The 21,722-nt window shown below is 41.1% G+C and overlaps 1 protein-coding gene across 1 annotated transcript in view; it reads right to left on the reverse strand.

Annotated features, from left to right (window-relative positions):
* The window catches only part of LOC121423126, a 102,879-nt gene that overhangs the window by 60,641 nt on the left and 20,516 nt on the right, over nucleotides 1-21,722 (reverse strand). Inside the window, exons 8-14 of the mRNA XM_041618417.1 lie at nucleotides 16,164-16,586; nucleotides 14,072-14,494; nucleotides 12,249-12,677; nucleotides 10,909-11,328; nucleotides 9,737-10,159; nucleotides 7,782-8,198; nucleotides 6,187-6,603 (exon numbers count right to left, since the gene is read on the reverse strand). Coding sequence (XP_041474351.1) covers nucleotides 6,187-6,603; nucleotides 7,782-8,198; nucleotides 9,737-10,159; nucleotides 10,909-11,328; nucleotides 12,249-12,677; nucleotides 14,072-14,494; nucleotides 16,164-16,586 — 2,952 coding nt within the window. The remainder of the gene's footprint in view (nucleotides 1-6,186; nucleotides 6,604-7,781; nucleotides 8,199-9,736; nucleotides 10,160-10,908; nucleotides 11,329-12,248; nucleotides 12,678-14,071; nucleotides 14,495-16,163; nucleotides 16,587-21,722) is intronic.

Raw genomic sequence — 21,722 nt, forward strand, 5'->3', positions numbered from 1 at the left:
GTGTCGTTCTTCCTCTTGGAATCGTTACTAGAGACGTTCCTCCTTCCTCCTGTTCTGAATTTCTTTACCTTTCCACAGGAGGTTACGTTTTTCCTCTTGGAAATTATCGTAAAATTTCTCTTATCTGGAATTGTTTGTCTCTCAATCCCTTTTCTTCCTGCTCTGAAATTCTTGTTTTTGTGTTTCTTCGCAGGTGGAAACTTCGTTCCCTTCTGAGCTTGCATTCATTTTTGAATTCTTGCTTCGATTTTTTCCTTCGGGCACAAAAAAAAAAAGAATATAGTAGGGGAACCTTGTAGGAGTTTCTTTTTTCAAAGTCTCCGACCTCCTTTCTATTTTCTTACAGGTAGATACCTAAACTATTCTTAGGTTCTTCTTCCTCCCTACCCTTCCCCTTTTGAATTGTTCTGTTTGCTCAAACAAATTTCTTATAGGAGGAGGGAAAGACCACTCCGGTCTCCACTTTTAATCTAAGCGAGATCTTTGTAATAATAAAAAAAAAAAGAAAAATTCTTGTTTTTCTTTTTTCAAGGTAGAGAGAGGTACCGATGAGTGGGACTAACACAGCCCCAGAGGACCTGGTGCCCTCCACGGGGACCGTCCCGATTGCAAGTTTACAGAAGTCGGCCGCTTCCTCCGGCGGCGGTGAGTATGAGGTTGCGTCAATCAGCATTCCGAATTTGCGGTCGGATGCTAAGAGTAGGAAGGCCGAGACTGTGGTGCCACGGTCTCGGACAAAGAAAAAAGTGGTAGCCAAGGCTTCCAAGCCTAAACCAGGTTCTGCCGCCGCAGCACCCAAAGGGCTATGCGACCCACCGGCTACCGGGTCACCGGAAGTCCGGGGAGAGAGTGCGGTTCTCTCCCCCCGGCACAGGTCAGGCTCTCTGTCGTCTAAGTCGTCCTCCGTGATAGCATCGGCAGAGATCGCCCAGCCCCTGACCGCGAGAGGCGTCACACATCAGACTGTGACCACAATCTGACCCCGTCAGATTCGGGTGAAGTTTCGTTGTTGGCGGCCGCCCTGCCAGGGGCGGCAAATCGTAAGAGATCACCCGTGCCTCTTGTGCCTTCTTCTGCTCCGGCCACGCCGGCGGAGCCCGCAAAAAAAGAAGAAGAAGAAGAGGTCGAAGGAGAGGTCGGCCAGCCCTGCTGCCATGGGCGTTCCTCCTTCAGACCCTTGTGTCGGTGGTCAGATGTCACAGCTATTCATGCTGCTACATTCTGCTACCGCGAGAGGCGTCACACATCAGACTGTGACCACAATCTGACCCCGTCAGATTCGGGTGAAGTTTCGTTGTTGGCGGCCGCCCTGCCAGGGGCGGCAAATCGTAAGAAATCACCCGTGCCTCTTGTGCCTTCTTCTGCCCCGGCCACGCCGGCGGAGCCCGCAAAAAAGAAGAAGAAGAAGAGGTCGAAGGAGAGGTCGGCCAGCCCTGTTGCCATGGGCGTTCCTCCTTCAGACCCTTGTGTCGGTGGTCAGATGTCACAGCTATTCATGCTGCTACATTCTGCTTTCGAGTAGTGCGGGTTCACCCCACCCTCGACGTCTACTCACCCCGCTGATGCCCCCGAGCATCAAGCGAGACAAGTGGGCAATAACCACCAGACACCCGGGAAATCCTCGAGCGATTCTGTTGAATCGCCAGCCAGTGCACCGGCTAACCGGGCACCTCAAGATCGCGTGTGCTTTCCAGCATTTTCGTCGATCTCAGAGCACGTGTCCCAGCCGACACGCATGGCCACCCTGGCGCTTACTGGACTCCCTTGCCTTCATGAGAGCCGGCCGAGAGGCCGTACGGCTCCCGCGGCTCTCGGAGCTCCTCCAGGGGAGGAAACTTGTCATGGGGACAACCTCCCGGTTCAGTCCATGGAGCGAGACTCCCTTTACGAGGAGTCTCTCGAAGGCGACCAGTGCGAGGATAACCCCTATCCCGCGGTTGACTCTTCAGTAAGCGCTCAGGCGCTGCTTGACAAGTATCTACCTCACATCTACCCTCCGAGCGGGGGTATTGATGAAGCAGGGGAGTCCTTATTTTTCGCCCCGCCTCTTCAGGCGCTCCGAGCTCAATCGGCCGAATTGGGGGTCTCGGAGAGTGACGGGGTCGCCCTAGACAAGGCAGCTCCTACGACGAGGAAGCCTCCAGCTCCGAGGGTGCAAACCCACCCCCGCTCTGCTGCTGCCCGGAAGCGCCAGGCTCCGGCACCGCCGTCTCGAAACTTTCAAGTCTCTCGAGGCCAGCGAGAAGGCAGAGGCAGGGGAAGAGGGGGGCGACCCGCTTCGAGGGCGCCGCCCAAACCGAAGCAGTCGGTTTGACATGCTGTCCCGAGCGCTAGGCAAGGTAGGCGGGCGTCTCCGGCATTTTCTCCCGGCTTGGGAGGAAATCACGGAAGACGCATACATCTTATCCGTCGTGCGAGACGGCTTCTCTATAGAAATACAAGCCTTCCCGCACGGTGCGATTCGCATCGCCTCACCGCCTTCCTCCACCCTCCACCATCAGTACATCGCGGCCGAAATCGCCGCACTGGTGGAGAAGGACGCGATAGAGAGGGCGACAGACAACCCCAATCTTTGTCTATCCGCGATTTTCGTCATTCCCAAGCGCTCGGGCAAATTGAGAATGATTCTCAACATGAAGAGAATCAATACGTTCATTCCGGCCGAACACTTCCGGATGGAAACGTTAGCCACGATCCTCCCCTCACTGGAGGCGTCGGACCTGGCCGTGTCTCTGGATTTACGCGACGCGTACTTCCACATTCCCAACCATCCAGCTTCGCGCCGGGCCCTCCCGTTCGGGCTGCGACCGGCGCCCCGAGTGTTTACTCGCATAGTCACCACTGTGGCAGCCTATTTGAGAAACCAAGGCCTGCGACTCTTCGTCTATCTAGACGACTGGCTTATTGTCGCAGACTCGGAGGCAAAGTTGCAAGCTCACCTCTCCTTGCTACTACGGGTGACTCAGAGCCTCGGGTTCATGACCAACTGGAGAAATTGGAGCTCACTCCCTCCTGCGTTCCCATGTATTTGGGCGCGAGGATAGATATACCGAACCAACTCGCGCGGCCCAGCCCAGACAGGGTGCGGTCGATCACGTCTCTCGCCCACTCCGTAAGGGGGCGCAGTCACGTGAAAGCCCGCGTCTGGCTTCAGTTGCTAGGTTATATGGCCAGTCTAGTAGACATAATACAAGATTGTCGTCTCTACATGAGGCCCTTCCAAAGACATCTCCGCTACTGCAGCCCCGGGGTAGACTCACTGCAGTCTCGGATTCCTCTGCCACTGTCTATCAGTCGCAGTTTAGCGCCCTGGACTCGCCCAGCTTTCGTGGCTCAGGGCAAGCCACTACAGACTCCCCTCCCGTCAGCCTCAGTGACCACCGACGCCTCGCTCTCCGGTTGGGGTGGCCACTGCGAAGGGGAGATGGTGTCCGGAGCTTGGGCTTATCCAGGCGCTCTCCCTCACATCAATGTGTTGGAGATGCAAGCGACGTCCAACGCACTCCGCCACTTTCAGCACTAGCTGACCGGGCGGACAGTGCTGGTCCGTACGGACAACAGGTCTGTGGCAGCATACATAAACAAGCAAGGGGGCACGCGGTCGGATTCTCTCGACGCGTTGGCTGCGGATCTCTGGAAGTGGTGGCGTGCAGCAGAGATTGTCCCGATTGCCTCGTACATACCGTGCAGGGACAACCTCATAGCCGACTTCCTCTCTCGGGGGCGTTGCCTCCCCTCCGAGGGGGGCACTAAATCCAGAAATCTTCAGGTTGATTCTCCGCCACTGGACATCGACCTATTCGCAACAGCGCTGAACCGGAAGCTCCCAGTCTTCTGCTCTCGAGTAAACGAGACGGAAGCGTCACATCTCGATGCTTTCTCAGTGAACTGGGGACATCAGAGGTGCTATGCCTTCCCGCCTTTCTCTCGGATCCCGCAAGTCCTCCGGAAGGTGGAGGCGGACAGGGCGTGGGTACTTCTCATAGCACCCAACTGGCCGGGAAGGGCGTGGTTTCCTCAACTACTGGATTTGTTAGTGGGGGATCTTTTCACTCTACCTCCGACAAGTCAGTTAGTTTCTCAGCCCCTCTCGGGAATCAGGCATCCGCGGCCGGAGTCGCTACACTTGACCGCGTGGCCGCTCTCGGGGAGGATGCCCGGGCCCTAGGTCTGTCGGGTCGGGCAGCCAAGTTTGTTTCGGAAAGCAGGCGTGCTTCCACGTTGGACTTATACAACTCCAGACTTGGCATTTTTTCGGAGTGGTGCAGTCAACGCTCGTTCTGCTTCGATTGCATCGATTGCAGATTTTCTGGTTGGCCTTTTTGATAAAGGCAAAGCGATCGCAACTATCAGGGGCTATCGGTCCGCGATTACAGCGACGCACCGCGGTTTCACGGACGGCTCTTCAGTATCTAACTCGTCAGTCATTACGGAGTTATTAAAATCTTTTTCTTGAAGCGTCCACCAGTCAAATCCCTAGCCCCGTCGTGGAATTTGTCTGCAGTTCTTAGGGCCCTTGCAAACCGCCCTTTGAGCCCCTAGTGGAGGCTTCTCTCCATAACTTAGCTATCAAAACAGCGTTTTTGATGGCTATCGCTTCGGACCAAAGGCGAAGTTCTCTCCATGCCCTGTGTGTTTCGCCGGGACACATTCGCTGGGAGAGACGGGGTGTTAAGTTAATTCCGACCCCCTCGTTCATCACAAAGAATCAAACCATGTCCTATGGTTCAGTTGAAGTCTTTCTGGCCCCTCTGTCTAGTTTTTCGTCTATTTCAGAGGATAGATTGCGGTGCCCCGTGAGGGCGTTAAAGTGGTATTTGGATCGCACTAAATCGTTTAGGAGTTCAGATCAATTATTTATAATTTCACGTGAACCCTTTTCAGCAGCATCCCGCGACACCATCTCTAGATGGATTGTTGAGGCCATCAACTCAGCGGGCGCTGGTGCGTTATTGTCTGATACAACCAGACCTAAGGCCCATGATACTAGGGGTATTAGTTCGTCATGGCCCCTTTTTCAGAGCATTCCTCTCGAGGACATTTTGAGGGCCGCCTTTTGGCGCTCAGCTAACTCCTTCACTTCATTCTACTTGAAGGACATTCCGTCCAGCGAGGCGAGATTTGCTGCTTCAGCGCTTAAAGCAGCTGCGGCTTTTTCTCCCTCTCCCTAATTTTCGTTGTTTTTGTTTTTTAAATTTTTCTTAGGCTTACAATTGAAAACATGCCTCCCTACGGTTTGAGTCCGTGTTGGTCTAGCAAATCAAGTAGATGTATGGAGTTATTGAAGTAAATTATGAAAATACTTACCTGATTTTCTTATTTACGAGATAACTCATACATCTACTTGATACCCTCCCACCGACCCTCCGCCTTGCGTAGCAACATGTTCCAACGTATGGGCTTGCAAAAGTTGAGGAAGATGGACGCTAATTGCGCGGTGATCATGGGTAGTAAGCCTGAACGGGAGAGGGCGCGCTCGCGCTTTTTAAATTCTTGGGAGTTCTTTTCGGGTATGGCAGTCCAGAGGGCTGAACTAGCAAATCAAGTAGATGTATGAGTTATCTCGTATTATAAGAAAATCAGGTAAGTATTTCCATAATCAATTGTAAATTTGGACAGTTTGCCATAGACATAAACATTAGTATTACTTAGCAGCATAATCCATTGTATCAATGCAAGAACAAGATGAACTTCCCAAATTAATGTCCTGGAAAAATGGAACGATTTGGCTTAAAATTAACTACAAGAATTACCCATGCACATAATTGTAAATTGCCTGCAAGAAGGCCACTGATGTGGCAAATTGGCAGCACAGGGTGATACTGACACCATAGTTTTTAATTTGATCACTTTCCCCTTTCCCTGCTTCTCTTATATTTACATGGCAGCTACACACATGCTTCAATATTCTCTTTTATTCAACTCCAAACTTAACTCATTATTGAAAAGATTCTCACTAAAGTAGTAATGAACAAGTTTGTCTCACAACAATGAAAAACAACACAAATAAGCATATGCTATCACCATAGCAAGGCATTTCTATGGGGGGGGGGTGGGAGAACACCCTAACAATGTCATAAAAAATGAATAACAGGGGGGATAGAGTTTCTAAACCCAATTCCTTCTTTCTTCACGTTTCCCTTCCGCCTCTTTGTCTATAAACTTGATCTGAGGTAAAGCACTTACCTCTGCAATCCAATGCTATACAATCACGAAGAACGCTGCCACTGGAAACGAGGGTGAAGTCTGGTGTTGATGCATCGTTCTTTGACACCTCGAAGCAAACGTACTGCACATCAGCACACGTCGAACCTGCATCCATGTCCCACCTGATTGCAATGTCATCAAAGACGGCATCAACACCTGCCACAATTGGTGTGTTGTAGTGAGATGATGTGGGTAGGACAACCTGTGTCACTCGATCCCCACTACCATCAGCCGTCGAACTGCCAAACACCTCAAAGTTCCACAGGTTGGTTCCGCTTACACTCCCGGCAAGTTGGTTTGATTGCAAGGCAAAATTAAGGATCAAGTTCTGTCCAGTCACACCCTCACGGACTCCACCAGAAATAAAGGTTACTGCCGAGTCGGTGATCTCAACACCTGAATTGAACATTTGAGCAAGAAAAATCAGAGATCAGGATCTATCAATTTTTCACACACTTAGTTATCTTCCCCGTCCATAGAAAGTTTTTAAATCAAACTGCACGCCAATCATTGTGTTTTACCGTCCACTCAACGTGATAATTTTCCTAAACCGACCTTTTGACTCTGATGCAATTCAATCTAACTTTTACAATGCTTGAGTATAATGATTGATCTAGCAACCATGTATGCTAATTTTGCAGATTATACAACAGGAATATGCAGATTAACTTTACATGATCTAAAAAGTTATAATTTGTTATAACAACAAGATAATTTTATTAAATAATCCTCTGATGTGTTCTATTTCTTGTCTAATATATTTCTGCACTGTAAATGAATACAAACTAAACACCTTTATAATTTTGTGTATGAATGTATTCAATTTTTATACACTGCATTTCAACAGGCCAGGAAGATTCAAGCCTTTTGTTATTATCACAATTTCATCACAACCACATACATGTATATGTAGATTTCTTTTCTCAAATTACTATTTAAGTAAATAAAAGTAAAATCATTACCGGGACTAAGAGGGCACAAAATTTAAATTAAAAATTTCAATTAGATATTAACTAGAAAAAATGCCACATTTAAATCCTAATGGGGAAGAACATGCATTTAATTACTACTAGGCTTTTGTGATATTGTAATGTCAGATGATGCTCAATTAGTTTACATTAATTACTGACCTGTTACCAGAGCCTAAGATATATGTAGATTTAAAATTTGGAACGAAAGATATAACATCAATGCCAAACTTTCCAAACAACTACAGTTAAACCTATCAATTACTGATGGACCTCAAATTCTTTTTGTCCCACTCACATGTAGCCAATTTTCAATTTTCCACAATAAACTATTCTGCAGGGTTTTTTAAAAAGAAACCTTATAAATGTGATTTAAGTCATTTTTTCATTCATATGGGGTTTTAAAACAAGAAAAAAACATGGACAACTAACAGCCATTCCTAAATGGCGAAGTGTTTAGGTAAGGTCTGCAAAATTTGGGTACATTATTTGCTGCTTAGTATTCTCAGTTAATCAATTATGAATAATGGTCATCAGCCCAGGCCATAGATTATTACTCATATTAAAGGACATGGAAAATACACAAAAACTATCCGTGATACCTACCTCTACATGTTATCGGTATGCAATCTCGGATATCCCCGGGTGTATTTTCAAGTCTAAAAGCTGGATTGGGCAACAGCCCCTGCAAAACCTCCACACACACGTACTGGAATTCGGAACAAGTTGTGCCGCCGACCAGATCAAGTTGGTAGACAAGAGATGCCAGTTGAGCCGCGCTTCCTGCATTTATATCTAATCCTGACTGAGCAGCTGTAAGAGGAATGTTGTTTTCATTTAGTCTCACACCATTGCCATTAGGATCTGCACTAAGGAAGGCGTTAACGCGCCAGAGGTCATCACCATTGACGCTGCCAGCAAGACTGTTAGATTCCAACGTTATTGACAGATCCAATCCTTGATCAGTTCCTTCCAAGACTTCTGGGCTAATAGTTGACACTGTTGTTTGTGTGATCTCCACCCCTATTCATGAATAAAATAAAACCAGGATAACATATCAAATTTTAAATTTTCCTTGCAATTGCCACAATTTTACAAACAATCGTTTTATTTGTCTATTCCACTTCTTTGTTCAGGCAAGTCCTAAGAAAACCAACAAATAGAAATTCCAAATAGTCCTGATAATAATGGTACATGTTGAATTGAAAGATCCAATTGACAATACATGCATTAAATAAATCATTAGCATGTAACACAAAGTGGAAACCAACAACCTGAATATAAGCCTGATATATAAACCCCTCAAAAAAAGTTTTGCAACTCAGTTTTGGGGGGGATATCTTTTTGGTTAATGAAGTATAAAAGATGAAACTGGTATCATTGGAATGCTGAATTATTCCTCTGTACAATGACATGCCATTTGCTGTGATTATGTAATCATTGAATGTGCAATCACCCTGAACATTGAGAAAAGTCAGAAGGGAAATGTTGCAAAATGCACTGATTTCTAACAAGAGCCTCCATTGCTATAGAATTTCTACCATGCAGGTGACAGTGAATGCACTCGGTCCATCCTCGAAACTATTGGAAATTCGCTATTGGAAACGACGCATTTTGCAACATTTCATTTCTAACACTGCTGCTTATTATCATGCCTGTGTATTTCATAATAACACTAGCATTACAAATGACACATGATTGTAAAGAAGAATAATCATGCTTTCTAAAGATATCACTTTTACACATGATGATGGCACAGTAAGAAATTTATTAGCACTCAAACTTGCAGTTTGAGTTGCAGAACTCAAACATGACATGGCAACGAATTTTGCATCATTTCATTTTTTGCATTGCTGCATATTTATCATGTCTGTGTATTAACACTAGCATTACAAATGACACATGATCGTTAAGAGGAATAATCATACTTTCCAATGATACCACTTTTACATATGATGATGGCACACTAATAAAATTTATTAGCACTCAAACTTGAGTTGCAAAACTTTTTTTGAGGGGTTTAGACAAAATGTAACAAGAATGTGAAAATTAATTTTATCCTTATAAGAAGGCCTAAATATATTTTTACATGATTGAAACTTTTCAAGGAACCAGTTTTGCTGCAATGATTTCCTACCGCTATCTTCATGCCCCCATTGCTTTCCAAAAGAGAAAGAGGGAGTGTTTCAACTGTCATGAAAAGTCTTGTCAGTGCTTTTTACTGTCTAAATTGCCTCTATCAGATGTAAGATTTTGCAGTAGCTTATAACATCTGTGATTGATAATTACTGACCATTAGTTCCATGAAAATCACTGGAAGGGAAAGATGCTCACTTTATCCCACCAAATGTCATTATTCAACCTGGCTCAATTAAATATACTTTGTAATTCAATGTGCACGTTCCAATATCTAATCATGCCCTTTAAGAAGAAATTCATGCCACAGTCGATCACACCTCTGAAAACAACTCCAGAACAGCCATAAACGTTAGATAGTTTTGGATGGCAAACCATTTGGATTTTGTTTTACCGGTATGGTGACTTGAGCATTGATAACTCACCCCTGCATATGGCGCTTACACAGTCTGTTAGAACTGTATCACCTGGGATCCCAGATAGGGCAAAATCAAGGCTAGAACTGTCATGTTTCTCTACCCGAGCACAGATGAAGTCAAACTCTGAACATAGCGGACCATCCGTGAGATCCCAGCTTAAGGCAAGGCCAGAAATGACTGCAGATGTTCCAGCCGTAATGGCCGTCTCTCCCTGCGCTGTGGTCAGATCAATCACCTGTGGCTGTACACGAGGTCCCAGTCCAGTGCCATCTTGGCTCCCAAAGAAAGTTACGTTCCATAATTGGCTACCACTGACACTACCCCCTGCTGCATCAGATTCAAGAATGAAGTCGAATCTAACTTCCTCTGGCGTACCCTCTCGGATATCGCCTGATAGAAGATTAAAGCGGGTGGAAGTAATCCTTACACCTGAAGGGAAAATTGCACAAGAACTATTCAGTTCACAAAGCAAATGATCATTGAAAGTATAACATAACCCCAATATTTCAGATTCAGTCAATTATTCATTAACTTGTCTGTTTGTAATGCAAGAGTTTACATAGAACTTTATGCACAACCAGTGATCTGTCCTGAGATACCCTAAATTTTCTCATTTCACTATAATATAAAAATCCCACAAAAAGTTAACCCGTATTTAGCAAAAGATATCTCAATAACTCGATAAATTTTAACTGGATATCAGAATAATGGAATCTTCTTTGATTTGAGACCAAATATTGTTACACATTGCAGACTAAAAACAATAAATTTTGAGACATACCAGAAATTATTTGGAAACTTGCGTGCGAATCTGCCTCCAACCTCATTTAGAGATTAGTGAAAGATATTAACCAAAAAGAATACAATATGGGCTAATAAAGAGCAATCCCTTCCTTACGAAAGGTAAGAGCATCCCGGACAAATCTCAACACATTTTTCTGCGCAACTCGGTTTTGACATTAGCCTTGTCACTCTTCTTGCTCATCTTTGCGTAAACTACTCATATCATATCATATTTGGTTACAAAATGAAGAGGGAATTTGAATTTTATGAAGATATAAATGAAATACTGTAAATTGTGTAGGTTTGTGAAAACAATTCCTGGGATTCCTTGTTTCATATTTTGTAGGATGCATCGGCCGTATATTTGCTATGTATCAACGGAACAAGCCACTTACCTGTACAAGTAACAGCTTGGCATGCGATGAATGCAGAAGGGTCAGATGATTCTGTTAGACCAAAATCTGGATTGGCACCGGAACTCTTCATCAGTCTCACACAAGCATGACTGAACTGTGAGCAGGTCGGTCCATTCTGGAGATTTGCTACAGTATCAACGCTTGTCAATTCTGTAGGAGTTCCAGGAAATATTGCAGAGTTTGCTTGTCCTTGATTGAGCAGAATTTGTTGCTCGTTGATTGGGTTAGAACCAAACTGATCATCACTCAGGAAGAAAAAAAGCTCCCAGAGGTTTGCTCCACTAACACCACCTGCTAGTGGGTCACTGTTAATTGTATAGTCGAAAACAAGAGTCTGGGAAGCACCTTCAAGAATAGATGCAGATTGAAGGTTGAGTTCAGTACTTGTAATTGCAACATCTGCAAAAACAGAATTAGAGAATGGAATAATCATTGGAGTGAGATATCACAGCACATACAAACCACTTTCCTTCAAAAGTACTAACGTTGCATGAAGCAGGATTTTCTAACACAATGTTATACTGCGAAGAAAGAAAGGATGTCAAAAAATATTTTACTGCCTATCCAAGGAGGCATCGTAACAAAACAAGATGTAAAATGTCAATAATTCAAACAGAATCATACAAAATATATTCAAATCATAAGAAAACAATTTTTGAGGGCTGAAACAGTGAATTTCATAAACAGAGTAGCAGAATTTTTTTTGTGATACAATTTTTCTGGACCATGAATACAAACTTTGAAGGTGCCATAATTGGAGAAGTGCGTACGGATTTCCTTCTCGGTTGACTGTGCATATCCTAATGTTTACGATAACCCAGTCTTTATAATCATCAGAGCGATTCATAATACATGTAGACATCGGCATCTTGGTGGTTGTTTTATGAACTTGTTGGTAATTTACCCATGCCTACACAGAGTTAAAACCCTTTGAAGCAGTTAATTCAATGAAAATCCCGGGTATATCAATTACCACAAGAAAGTTTTCCCATTCCAATTTATGCAATGACCTCCATGGTTATTATTACCAAGAAAGAAACCAAGAATTAATTTGGAAGTGAGAAGAACTGCCCCTTCGGACTTGAGCTATACCAAAGAGGGCGACAGAATGCTACAATTAAAAATACAATATGTATAAATTCGCAATAACAATTACAATTGCTACTGAAATTCTTTAAAAACGACTACCTGTCAGTGATTTGTTATAGAAATTGTGCACTGATTATATGATAACAACTGTATACGAAATGGAGCAAAGAAATGATAACCAAAGGAACTATACCTATACCTTGCTCAATAACTTGTTTTAAGTCACTAACCTCTGCACGTGATCAATGCACAATCCGTAAACACATCATTGTTCGGTTGGCCAGAAACTTGAAAATCTGGGTTGGCACTTGCTCCCTTTTCAACACGAACACACATGTAGGTTGCCTGTGTGCACAATGGACCCCCAGACAAATCCCATGTCACCATTACATTTTCCATTAGAGCAGTATCCTCTCCCGATACGATAGGTGTTCCACTTTGTTCTGGAGATAGATTGATAGACTGTTCTAGGAACCTTGGAGCTACACCCGTAGGATCTGTTGAAATCCATGATGTCACATCCCATAGCCCTGAACCGCTTACACTCCCGCCATCAGGGTTGGAGATGAGAGAGATATCAAAAGCGATTGTGTTTGGTGAAAATCCTTCTCGTAGATATCCACTCTGGATTTGAAGTACCGTTTCAGTTATTTCAATTCCTGGTAAGAACAATGGTTTAAAAAAACTATTTGCAAAATCCCTTGGAGACTAACTCTTTGAGTTAGGTAATGCAGTGTGTCCACATTTCGCGTGTGTTCATACTCCCCCCCCCACTTTCTGAAATACCTACATCATCATAAAAATCAATGTAAATTCACCCCATAATGTAAATTTCTTTAGGACGAGATCAATATTCATGAAAATATTGACAAAATATCGACAAATTTGTCACAATTAGCACCCATTCTAAAAAAAATGAAAACTATCAACAAGCATCGGGAAATCGTCATTTTGCAAGCATATATCATAAAAAATATGTGAGTAGAACGTGGTACTGACCGATTCAATAACACTTTGCCGTACATCTGATGTAAATATCTCCATTTTTGAGCTTAAATTTTTGTTTAAATCTACACAAAAGTTTTATGTGTAAAGTTAGATCACACTTTTTCAGAACCATTTTCCAGTACAGTAAGCATTTGTCGATATGGATAGAATCTTAAGATACTGATAATGGTAAAACCCCTTGACCTACTTCTCATTTTCGTCAATTCTTTTTAGTTTACGATCTTGCCGTCAATTTGGGCGCTTTTATTTGAATTTGTTTCACTATGATGAAAATATTTTGTGAGTGCATTTTAGCCAAATAAATATTTACGAAATGTAGGCGAATTTGGGACACCCCATCATATACCATTTCCTAGTATGGTGAAGTTTCATCTTCATCATATTGATATACACCTCAAATTTAAAAAAAGGATTTATGCTTTCAATGAAAAATATATTCTACAAATCTGCAATGAAATGCATTTTAAATTCAAATAAACAGAAATTTTAGTTAACTGTGATTTATGAAATGCAATAAATTTTGGAAAATGTCATTACAAATTTGAACAAAATTATGAAAATTACACAAATAAACTTTAATGTATACCTCATTATGCAGTCAAACCACTTGAATGTTTTTTGCCATCTTTTAAATCATATTTCTTACCAATTCCTAGTGAGAAGCTATGTTTTAGGGCAGGCTTGTTATTCTTACTTTGAATTGTATTTATCATCATGCATATTGCTATCATTCCCGTTTTGTCTGCCTTTTGCACCTTTATGATTTCATACGATATATTGTCCCTGATGGATTTCATGCTAATATGCATGCAATAGAATATCCAGGAGATGGAAAATAGATACCTATGTTAAACTGTACTGATCATGATGACATATAATTTATTGAGTCAATTATGCAATTTCCTATAGGTAAGTCGATATGTAAAAATATCAATAATAGTAATATTATTAAATGCTATCTTAAAAGCATCCACCTAACAAACAAATGCGTGTGTAAAAGGATTCTTTAAATTTTAACCAGAAGCAGAAGAATAAAAGAAATTACCGCCACATCTGGTCTGCGCACAGCCAATTAATGAATCTTGATCTGGCACCGCACTAAGACTGAAGTCAGGAATTGGTGATCCACCCCTCTGGATCTGGACACAGAGGTACTGGAACTCCGCACACGTGACAGATGAGCTCAGCGTGAAAGATGCATCCAGCCCAGACAAGGATGTGACCTGGCCAGCAACCACACCTGCATTGGCTGCTGTAGCCGGAAAGTTGACAGGCGTCTCCAGGTACCTAATACCTGATCCATCGGGGAAAGAGCTTCCAAAGGCTAATGCCTGCCACAGACCAGTACCCGACACGCTCCCTCCATCTGCACTCGTTTGCAAAGCAACATCAAAGTTAAGAAGGGACGTAATTCCTTCAATGATTTCACCTCCACTGATTCCTACACTTGTACCTGATACTTCAACACCTGTAATCAAATCATAAGAGAATGAGTTGTAGATCATCGTATTGCAGTATCATCTACCTGCATATTGTGAAGTACAGACTTCTGATAAAGTAAGTGAAAGGAAAAGACACTGGTAGCTAATCATATATTTTTTTAAATGTGCAATAGAATCTTACTCCTGTATTGGATCCAAGCGTATGCTTTGATGCAGCTGAGGCAAGGGGGTTTGTCATAGTTCAAAAGTCATCTACCCGCAACAAAAAACAATTGGTGAAGTTGAAAATTGGCTTATCTGTCCGGCAGTTGGATCTGATTCACAGTGGACAATAACCTGCCCTGTGTCTAGCGGTTAAGTAACACGCATTCTAAGCTGAGCAACTGGATTCAATACCTGACAGAGACATTTTTTTCCTCATTAATCTTTGGAAGAGAGGGGATAACTTGATCAAAGCTACGCCTCTAATTGCTATCTATTCCCCTTATTCCAGAAATTATTCAAATGAAAGTGTTTCTAAATCGGTTGTACTCGCACAGACATGCATGAATAGTAAACATACTTGAAATGAAACATGTATTTTAAAACAAGTGGAATGCCTCCGGCCGTCTCACCTGCATCACGCGGTTCAATATAGCAGCAGTGCTGACATTGAATACTACTCTAACTCGCACAAGATGTTCAGTGATACATGGTTACTCTTATGTCCACTTTTTATGAACTAGACCAATAAACTTACAGAGATATGATGGTTATTCAACAAAAAACCCCAACATGGCCAAAGTTCATTGACCTTACATGACCTTTGACCTTGATCATGTGACCTGAAACTCGAACAGGATGTTCAGTGATACTTGATTACTCTTATGTACAAGTTTCATGAATCAGATCGATAAACTTTCAAAGTTATGATGGTAATTCAACAGATACACCCAATTCGGCCAAAGTTCATTGACCTTTGACCTTGGTCATGTGACCTGAAACGCGCACAGGATGTTCAGTGATACTTGATTACTCTAATGTCCAACTTTAATGAACTAGACCAATAAACTTTCAAAGTTATGATGGTAATTCAACAGATACCCCGATTCGGCCAAAGTTCATTGACCCTAAATGACCTTTGACCTTAATCATGAGACCTGAAACTTGCACAAAATTTTCAGTGATGCTTGATTACTATTATGTCCAAGTTTCATGAATCAGATCCATAAACTTTCAAAGTTATGATGGGAATTCAACAGATATCCCCAATTCGGCCAAAGTTCATTGACCCTAAATGACCTTGGTCATGTGACGTGAAACTCATGCAGGATGTTCAGTGATACTTGATTAACCTTATGTCCAAGTTTCATGAACTAGGTCCATATATTTTCTAAGTTATGATGACATTTCAAAAACTTAACCTCAGGTTAAGATTTCGATGTTGATTCCTCAAACATGGTCTAAGTTCATTGACCCTAAATGACCTTTGACCTTGGTCATGTGACATGAAACTCTAATAGGATGTTCAGTAATACTTGAATAATCTTATGGCCAAGTATGAACTAGGTTCATATACTTTCTAAGTTATGACGTCATTTCAAAAACTTAACCTCAGGTTAAGATTTGATGTTGACGCCGCCGCCGCCGTCGGAAAAGCGGCGCCTATAGTCTCACTTTGCTTCGCAGGTGTGGCAAAAATAGGCTAAACATTACCTCTACATGGTATCAGAGTACAACCAGTTAGTACGGCATCTGAAGGATTTCCTGAAAACTGATATTCAACCGAAGGCGATGTTCCTCGTTGAATTTCGACACATACATAATTAAAGGCAGAACATGTTGGTCCATCTGTGAGATCAAAGTTGACATCAAAGTTAGATATTTGCGCAGGGGTACCAGCCGTTACTCCTTGAAAGCCATGATCTCCTGGCGAGGCAGTGGAGCTTGAAGTGTCGTAACGAGTCCCCAAGCCATTAGCGTCGTTGCTTAAGAAGGAGATCACCTCAATGAGACCAGACCCACTCACACTCCCAGCTTCGCTGATTGATTGAAGGATGATGTTCAATGTCAATATCTCAGATCGACCTTCGAGGATAGCACCAGAAACTGTCACTGATGTATCTGAAATCTCCACTCCTTTAGAAACAAATGAGAAATAGGAAGATAGGACAATTGTTTGGTTTGGTTTGGTTTATTCATGATAAAAATATATAAATATAAACAAAATATACATTGTAAGATCAAATTAGTATAACAGATTCATAACGTAAATGATGAATATAATACAACACATAAAACTTATACATATCGCAGGGATGACTCGTTTCAGATGGGCTAAAAATAATAAACCCATCTGTTCTTCCCCGAGGAAGATAAGAAGGAAGATCAAGTTAATCTTTGAGGGACTAGTGATGGAAGAGCAAATTGTTCCGGGAATAGTAATTATCCAAGGGGAAAGACTGTGGGCTGTCATGAAAGTCAATACTCATCAAACAATGATTTAAAGATATTCGCCAGTGCAACTCCACTGGGCTATACATAGGTAGGGGTGTTACACCCACAAATGTAATAATCGCCCACAAATGTAATAACGCCCACAAATGTAATAACACTTTACCCACAAATGTAATAACGCCCACAAATGTAATATAGTCTAGGAGCCAGGGGGCTTTATTCAGAATTTTTGGTGGGGAAGGTTTGACAAGCTTATCCGGGGTAAAATTGTTCGGTGATTCCAAAAATGTCACTCTTATTGACCGTACTCACGCCATTTTGGTCATTTTGGCCAAATTTTGACCAAAAATGACCATTTTGACCACTCTTTGGAAAATGGTCCCTTAACAGACTGCTTTTGTAGCCACATGCAATTAAAAGGGTCTATCTGAAGTAAATATGCACACAGATTTCAGATAAAGTGCTTTCATTTGCCAAATCACAATTGCAGGGGTCATTTTGGCCATAATTTGGCCAAAAATGACAATTTTCATGATATTTTGGCCGAAATTTGTTACAAATATTGATCAGAGCTACGACTGGATGTTTTTAGAAATCCACATTTATTTTCAAAATGTGCGCTGGATCATAACCATCAACCTCATGTAATTTATTCTGTCAGTTTCGACCTATGAGGGTCATTTTGGGTACTTAAGACATGACTGACCATTCGCGCAGTTTGCATTATTAACTGTTCAAATAGGCAGGAAATTGAGGTCTTCAACATGTTTTATCTTCTTCCCTTATAAAATGAGAATGCATTTAAATGTCCTTGTGTAGAATTTTATGCTGATTCCAAATGTATCAGTCTAAATGACCCTATTTAACAGTTTAAGGTCATTTTGGCCACTTATAACTCTTAAAATGACCAATGACATCAGTTCAATTTATCCAAAAATACTTTGAATGTTACCAGAATCGTTACAAAGGCATACTGTGACACATAACATTGGTGTATTAATCCTTGAAATTGAACATCTCAAAAGTATTTTGACCTCATGCAATTTATTCCATCAGTTTTGACCTATGAGGGTCACTTGGCGTACTTTAGCCACAACTGACCATTCACGCAGTTTTGCATATAATAAACTGCACATAGACAGGAATTTGAGGTCTTCAGCGTGTTTTATCTTCTTCCCATATAACATGCAAATGCATTTAAATGACCTTGTGTAGAATTTTATGCTGACTCCAAATGTATCGGTCTAAATGACCCTATTTAACAGTTTAAGGTCATTATGGTCACTTATGACTCTTAAAATGACCAATGACATCCATTCAATTTATCCAAAAATACTTTGAATGTTACCAGAATCGTTACAAAGGCATACTGTGACACATAACATTGGTGTATTAATCCTTGAAATTGAACATCTCAAAAGTATTTTGACCTCATGCAATTTATTCCATCAGTTTTGACCTATGAGGGTCACTTGGCGTACTTTAGCCACAACTGACCATTCACGCAGTTTTGCATATAATAAACTGCACATAGACAGGAATTTGAGGTCTTCAGCGTGTTTTATCTTCTTCCCATATAACATGGAAATGCATTCAAAAGTTCATCTTATGTAAAATTTGATGCTGATTCCAAATATATCAGTCTAAATGACCCTATTTAACAGTTTAAGGTCATTTTGGCCACTTATGGCCCTTAAAATGGCCAATAACATCAGTTCAATTTATCCAGAAATACTTCGAATGTTACCAGAATCTTAACAAGGGTGTGCTGTAATACCAAACACTGGTGAATGAATCCTTAAAATTGAGCATCCCCAAAGTTGACTACCTTGGTCATTTTGGCCACCTTGACCCCCCGGCCAGCCCTGCTCATTGTGTATGTTAATTCAGGTGATATCGAACATGGTGAGGAGAAATTTTGGATTGCGTTAATATTAGCATCAATTATTGTTAAATGGGGAAGTTTGAAAGCTTCTTGGTGGAAATTGATGAAATTATTCCACACAGACCATAACTATTGGACCCTGTGGTCATTTTGACCACGTTTCCCTCAATATTGACCAGTGACCATGGACCCTAGGAATCTCCAATTAGTGGAGAGATCAGCTAAGAGAGAGACCTCGCATGCTTTGATGAGTCAAAAAGGGCTCAAATGCTGGTCAGTATCATTATCAGCATGAGCTACCAATAATCGGTGAAGAGTGCTGACATCGTGCATACATAAGGTTGTTTGACCATGGCACTGTGGTCATTTACATGATTTTAGCCACCTTGACCACACAGTAAATGTTTATGGAAACCTCACATATATGGGGCAGCAAATTCAGGAATGAGACATTTTAGCATCATTTACATGTTATTTTAAGACACTTTTCTAGATTAATGTAGATTAATGATTCCAAATATATTAGTCTTAATGACCATTAATGAGCTAGTGGTCATTTTGGTCGCTTTTGGAGGATTCAAATGTTGTTGTCGCTCCGTATTGTTAATAAGATGTATTATATCAATTATTGATTTTAATATGATATGACTAATAGCACATTATCAAAATTTTGAAACCAATTTGGCCATTTTGACTATCTATCGCATGTATGACTTTTGTAAATAAACATGACAGGAGCAATGGTGGAAATGCGTTCAATCCCTTTCGATTGGAAATATTAAAAGCTCACCTTGAGTAAAAAAATTGTGCCAAATACCTCACCATTTGGTCATTGTATGGTCATTGAGTAGCCATAACATCATTCCCTCCTTTTTTATTTAAATTATACAGATAACTATATTCTAGAGGAAGGCACTGCTCCTGAACTCAAAGGTGCGTCATTACAAAGCTATTGGTGAAAGTGGATTTCACGAATAGAAACCATGATGCATTTTTATTACCTTTGCCATTTTGTATAATGTTTCACAAACCTCACATTGGCATGATTGGTAAAGTTGAAAGTGGAAAACTTGCCCTAAATTGTTAAAGAGTGACCAAAATTCGGCACAGAGAATAATTTCATATAGAGAATGTATTTTATTACCCAGTACGTCTTCAAAAGAATTAAGGGTAAATTTGCTGCTCACCAATCATGCCAATGTGAGCTTTGTGAATCACTGTACAAGAAAAAACAAAGATTGTAAAAATGAATGATAGTCAAAACTCTTTGTGAACTTCACTGTGACCTATTGGCTTTGTAATGATTCTCAGTACAATTTGACTTTAAAGAAGGAAAATAATTCTGGCTATTTAGGAACATACAGTGATCAAAGGGGCCACAGTAGACAGTCACATGATATTTGGCACAATTTTTACTCAAGGTGAGCCTTTAATATTTCCCATGAAAAGGGATTGAACGCATTTCATCATGTTCATAGACCTACAATTGCTGCTAAGTCATGTTTATTTCAAAATTCACACATTGGATAAACGGTCAAAGTAGCCAAAATGGTCACATTTTGATTATGTACTATTAGTAATATCATATTGAATTAAATAATTCGTCATTTGATACAACAAAGCTTACAAAAATATAGAGCAAGAACATTGGAATACTTTTGATACATGTAATTGTCATTGCTAATTGTAGGGACCAAAATGACCACTAAGTAGTCATTAAGTCTGATATATTCTAAATCATTGTATTAATCTGGTGCAGAAAGTTTTTGTAATATGTCCTATCTAACATCATTCTTGAATTTGTTTCCATGAATTACAAAATGGTTAATGTGCCTAAAATCATGAAAATGACCAAAGTGCATGGTCAAACAACCTTATGTGTACTTGATGTAAAGGTTTTTATCACATTCATTAAACTCTTGATTATTGGTGTAGTAGCTCAAGCTGAAATAATATTAAGCAACATTTGAGCCCTTTTTAAATCAAATAATGTGTGGTCACGAGAAATTATTGAGGAAAGGTGATCAAAATTACCACAAAGTCCAATAGTTCGATCGGCCAATAACACTGATTTATATGGAATCATTGCATTGATTTTCACCCAAAAGCTTTCAAACTTTTCCAATTTAACAATAATTGATGCTAATATTAACACAATCCTGAATTGTCTCCTCACTATGTTCACTATAGGCTAATTTAGTATACACATTGGGCAGGGGACAATCTGGCCAAAATGACCAAGGTTGTCAAAAATATTTTTGGGACACTCAATTTAAATGATTAATACACCAGTGTTAGGTGTCACAGCACACCCTTGTAACGATTATAGTAAACATTCGAAGTATTTTTGGATAAATTGAAGTATTGAACAGATGGTATTGGTCATTTGGGGCCAAAAAAGTGGCCAAAATGACCATAATCTCTTAAATGGGGTCATTAAGACTGACATATTGGGAATCAGCATGAAATTCTACACAAGAACGACATATGCATCATTCCCATTTTATAAAGGAGGAAGATAAAGCACACTGAAGACCTCAAATTCCTGCCGATTTGCAGTTATTATGCAAAATTGCACGAATGGTCAGTTACCCAAAATAGTCAAAAGTCAAAACTAATGATATAAATTACATGAGGTCAAAATACTTTTGAAATGTTCATTTTAAAGGATTAATACACCAATGTTAGATGTCACAGCACATCCTGGAAACGATTCTGGTAACATTGAGGTATTTTGGATAAATTGAACTGATGTTATTGGTCATTTTTATGGCCATAAGTGGCCAAAATGACCATTAGGTGTTCAATAGGGTCATTAAGACTGATATATTTAGAATCAGCATAATATTCTATACAAGATGGACATTTAAATGTATTCCCATTTTATAAGGGAAGAAGATAAAACACACTGAAGACCTCAAATTCCTGCCTAT

The sequence above is a fragment of the Lytechinus variegatus genome, chromosome 10 (assembly GCF_018143015.1).
Source record: "Lytechinus variegatus isolate NC3 chromosome 10, Lvar_3.0, whole genome shotgun sequence".
Lineage (NCBI taxonomy): Eukaryota > Metazoa > Echinodermata > Echinoidea > Temnopleuroida > Toxopneustidae > Lytechinus > Lytechinus variegatus.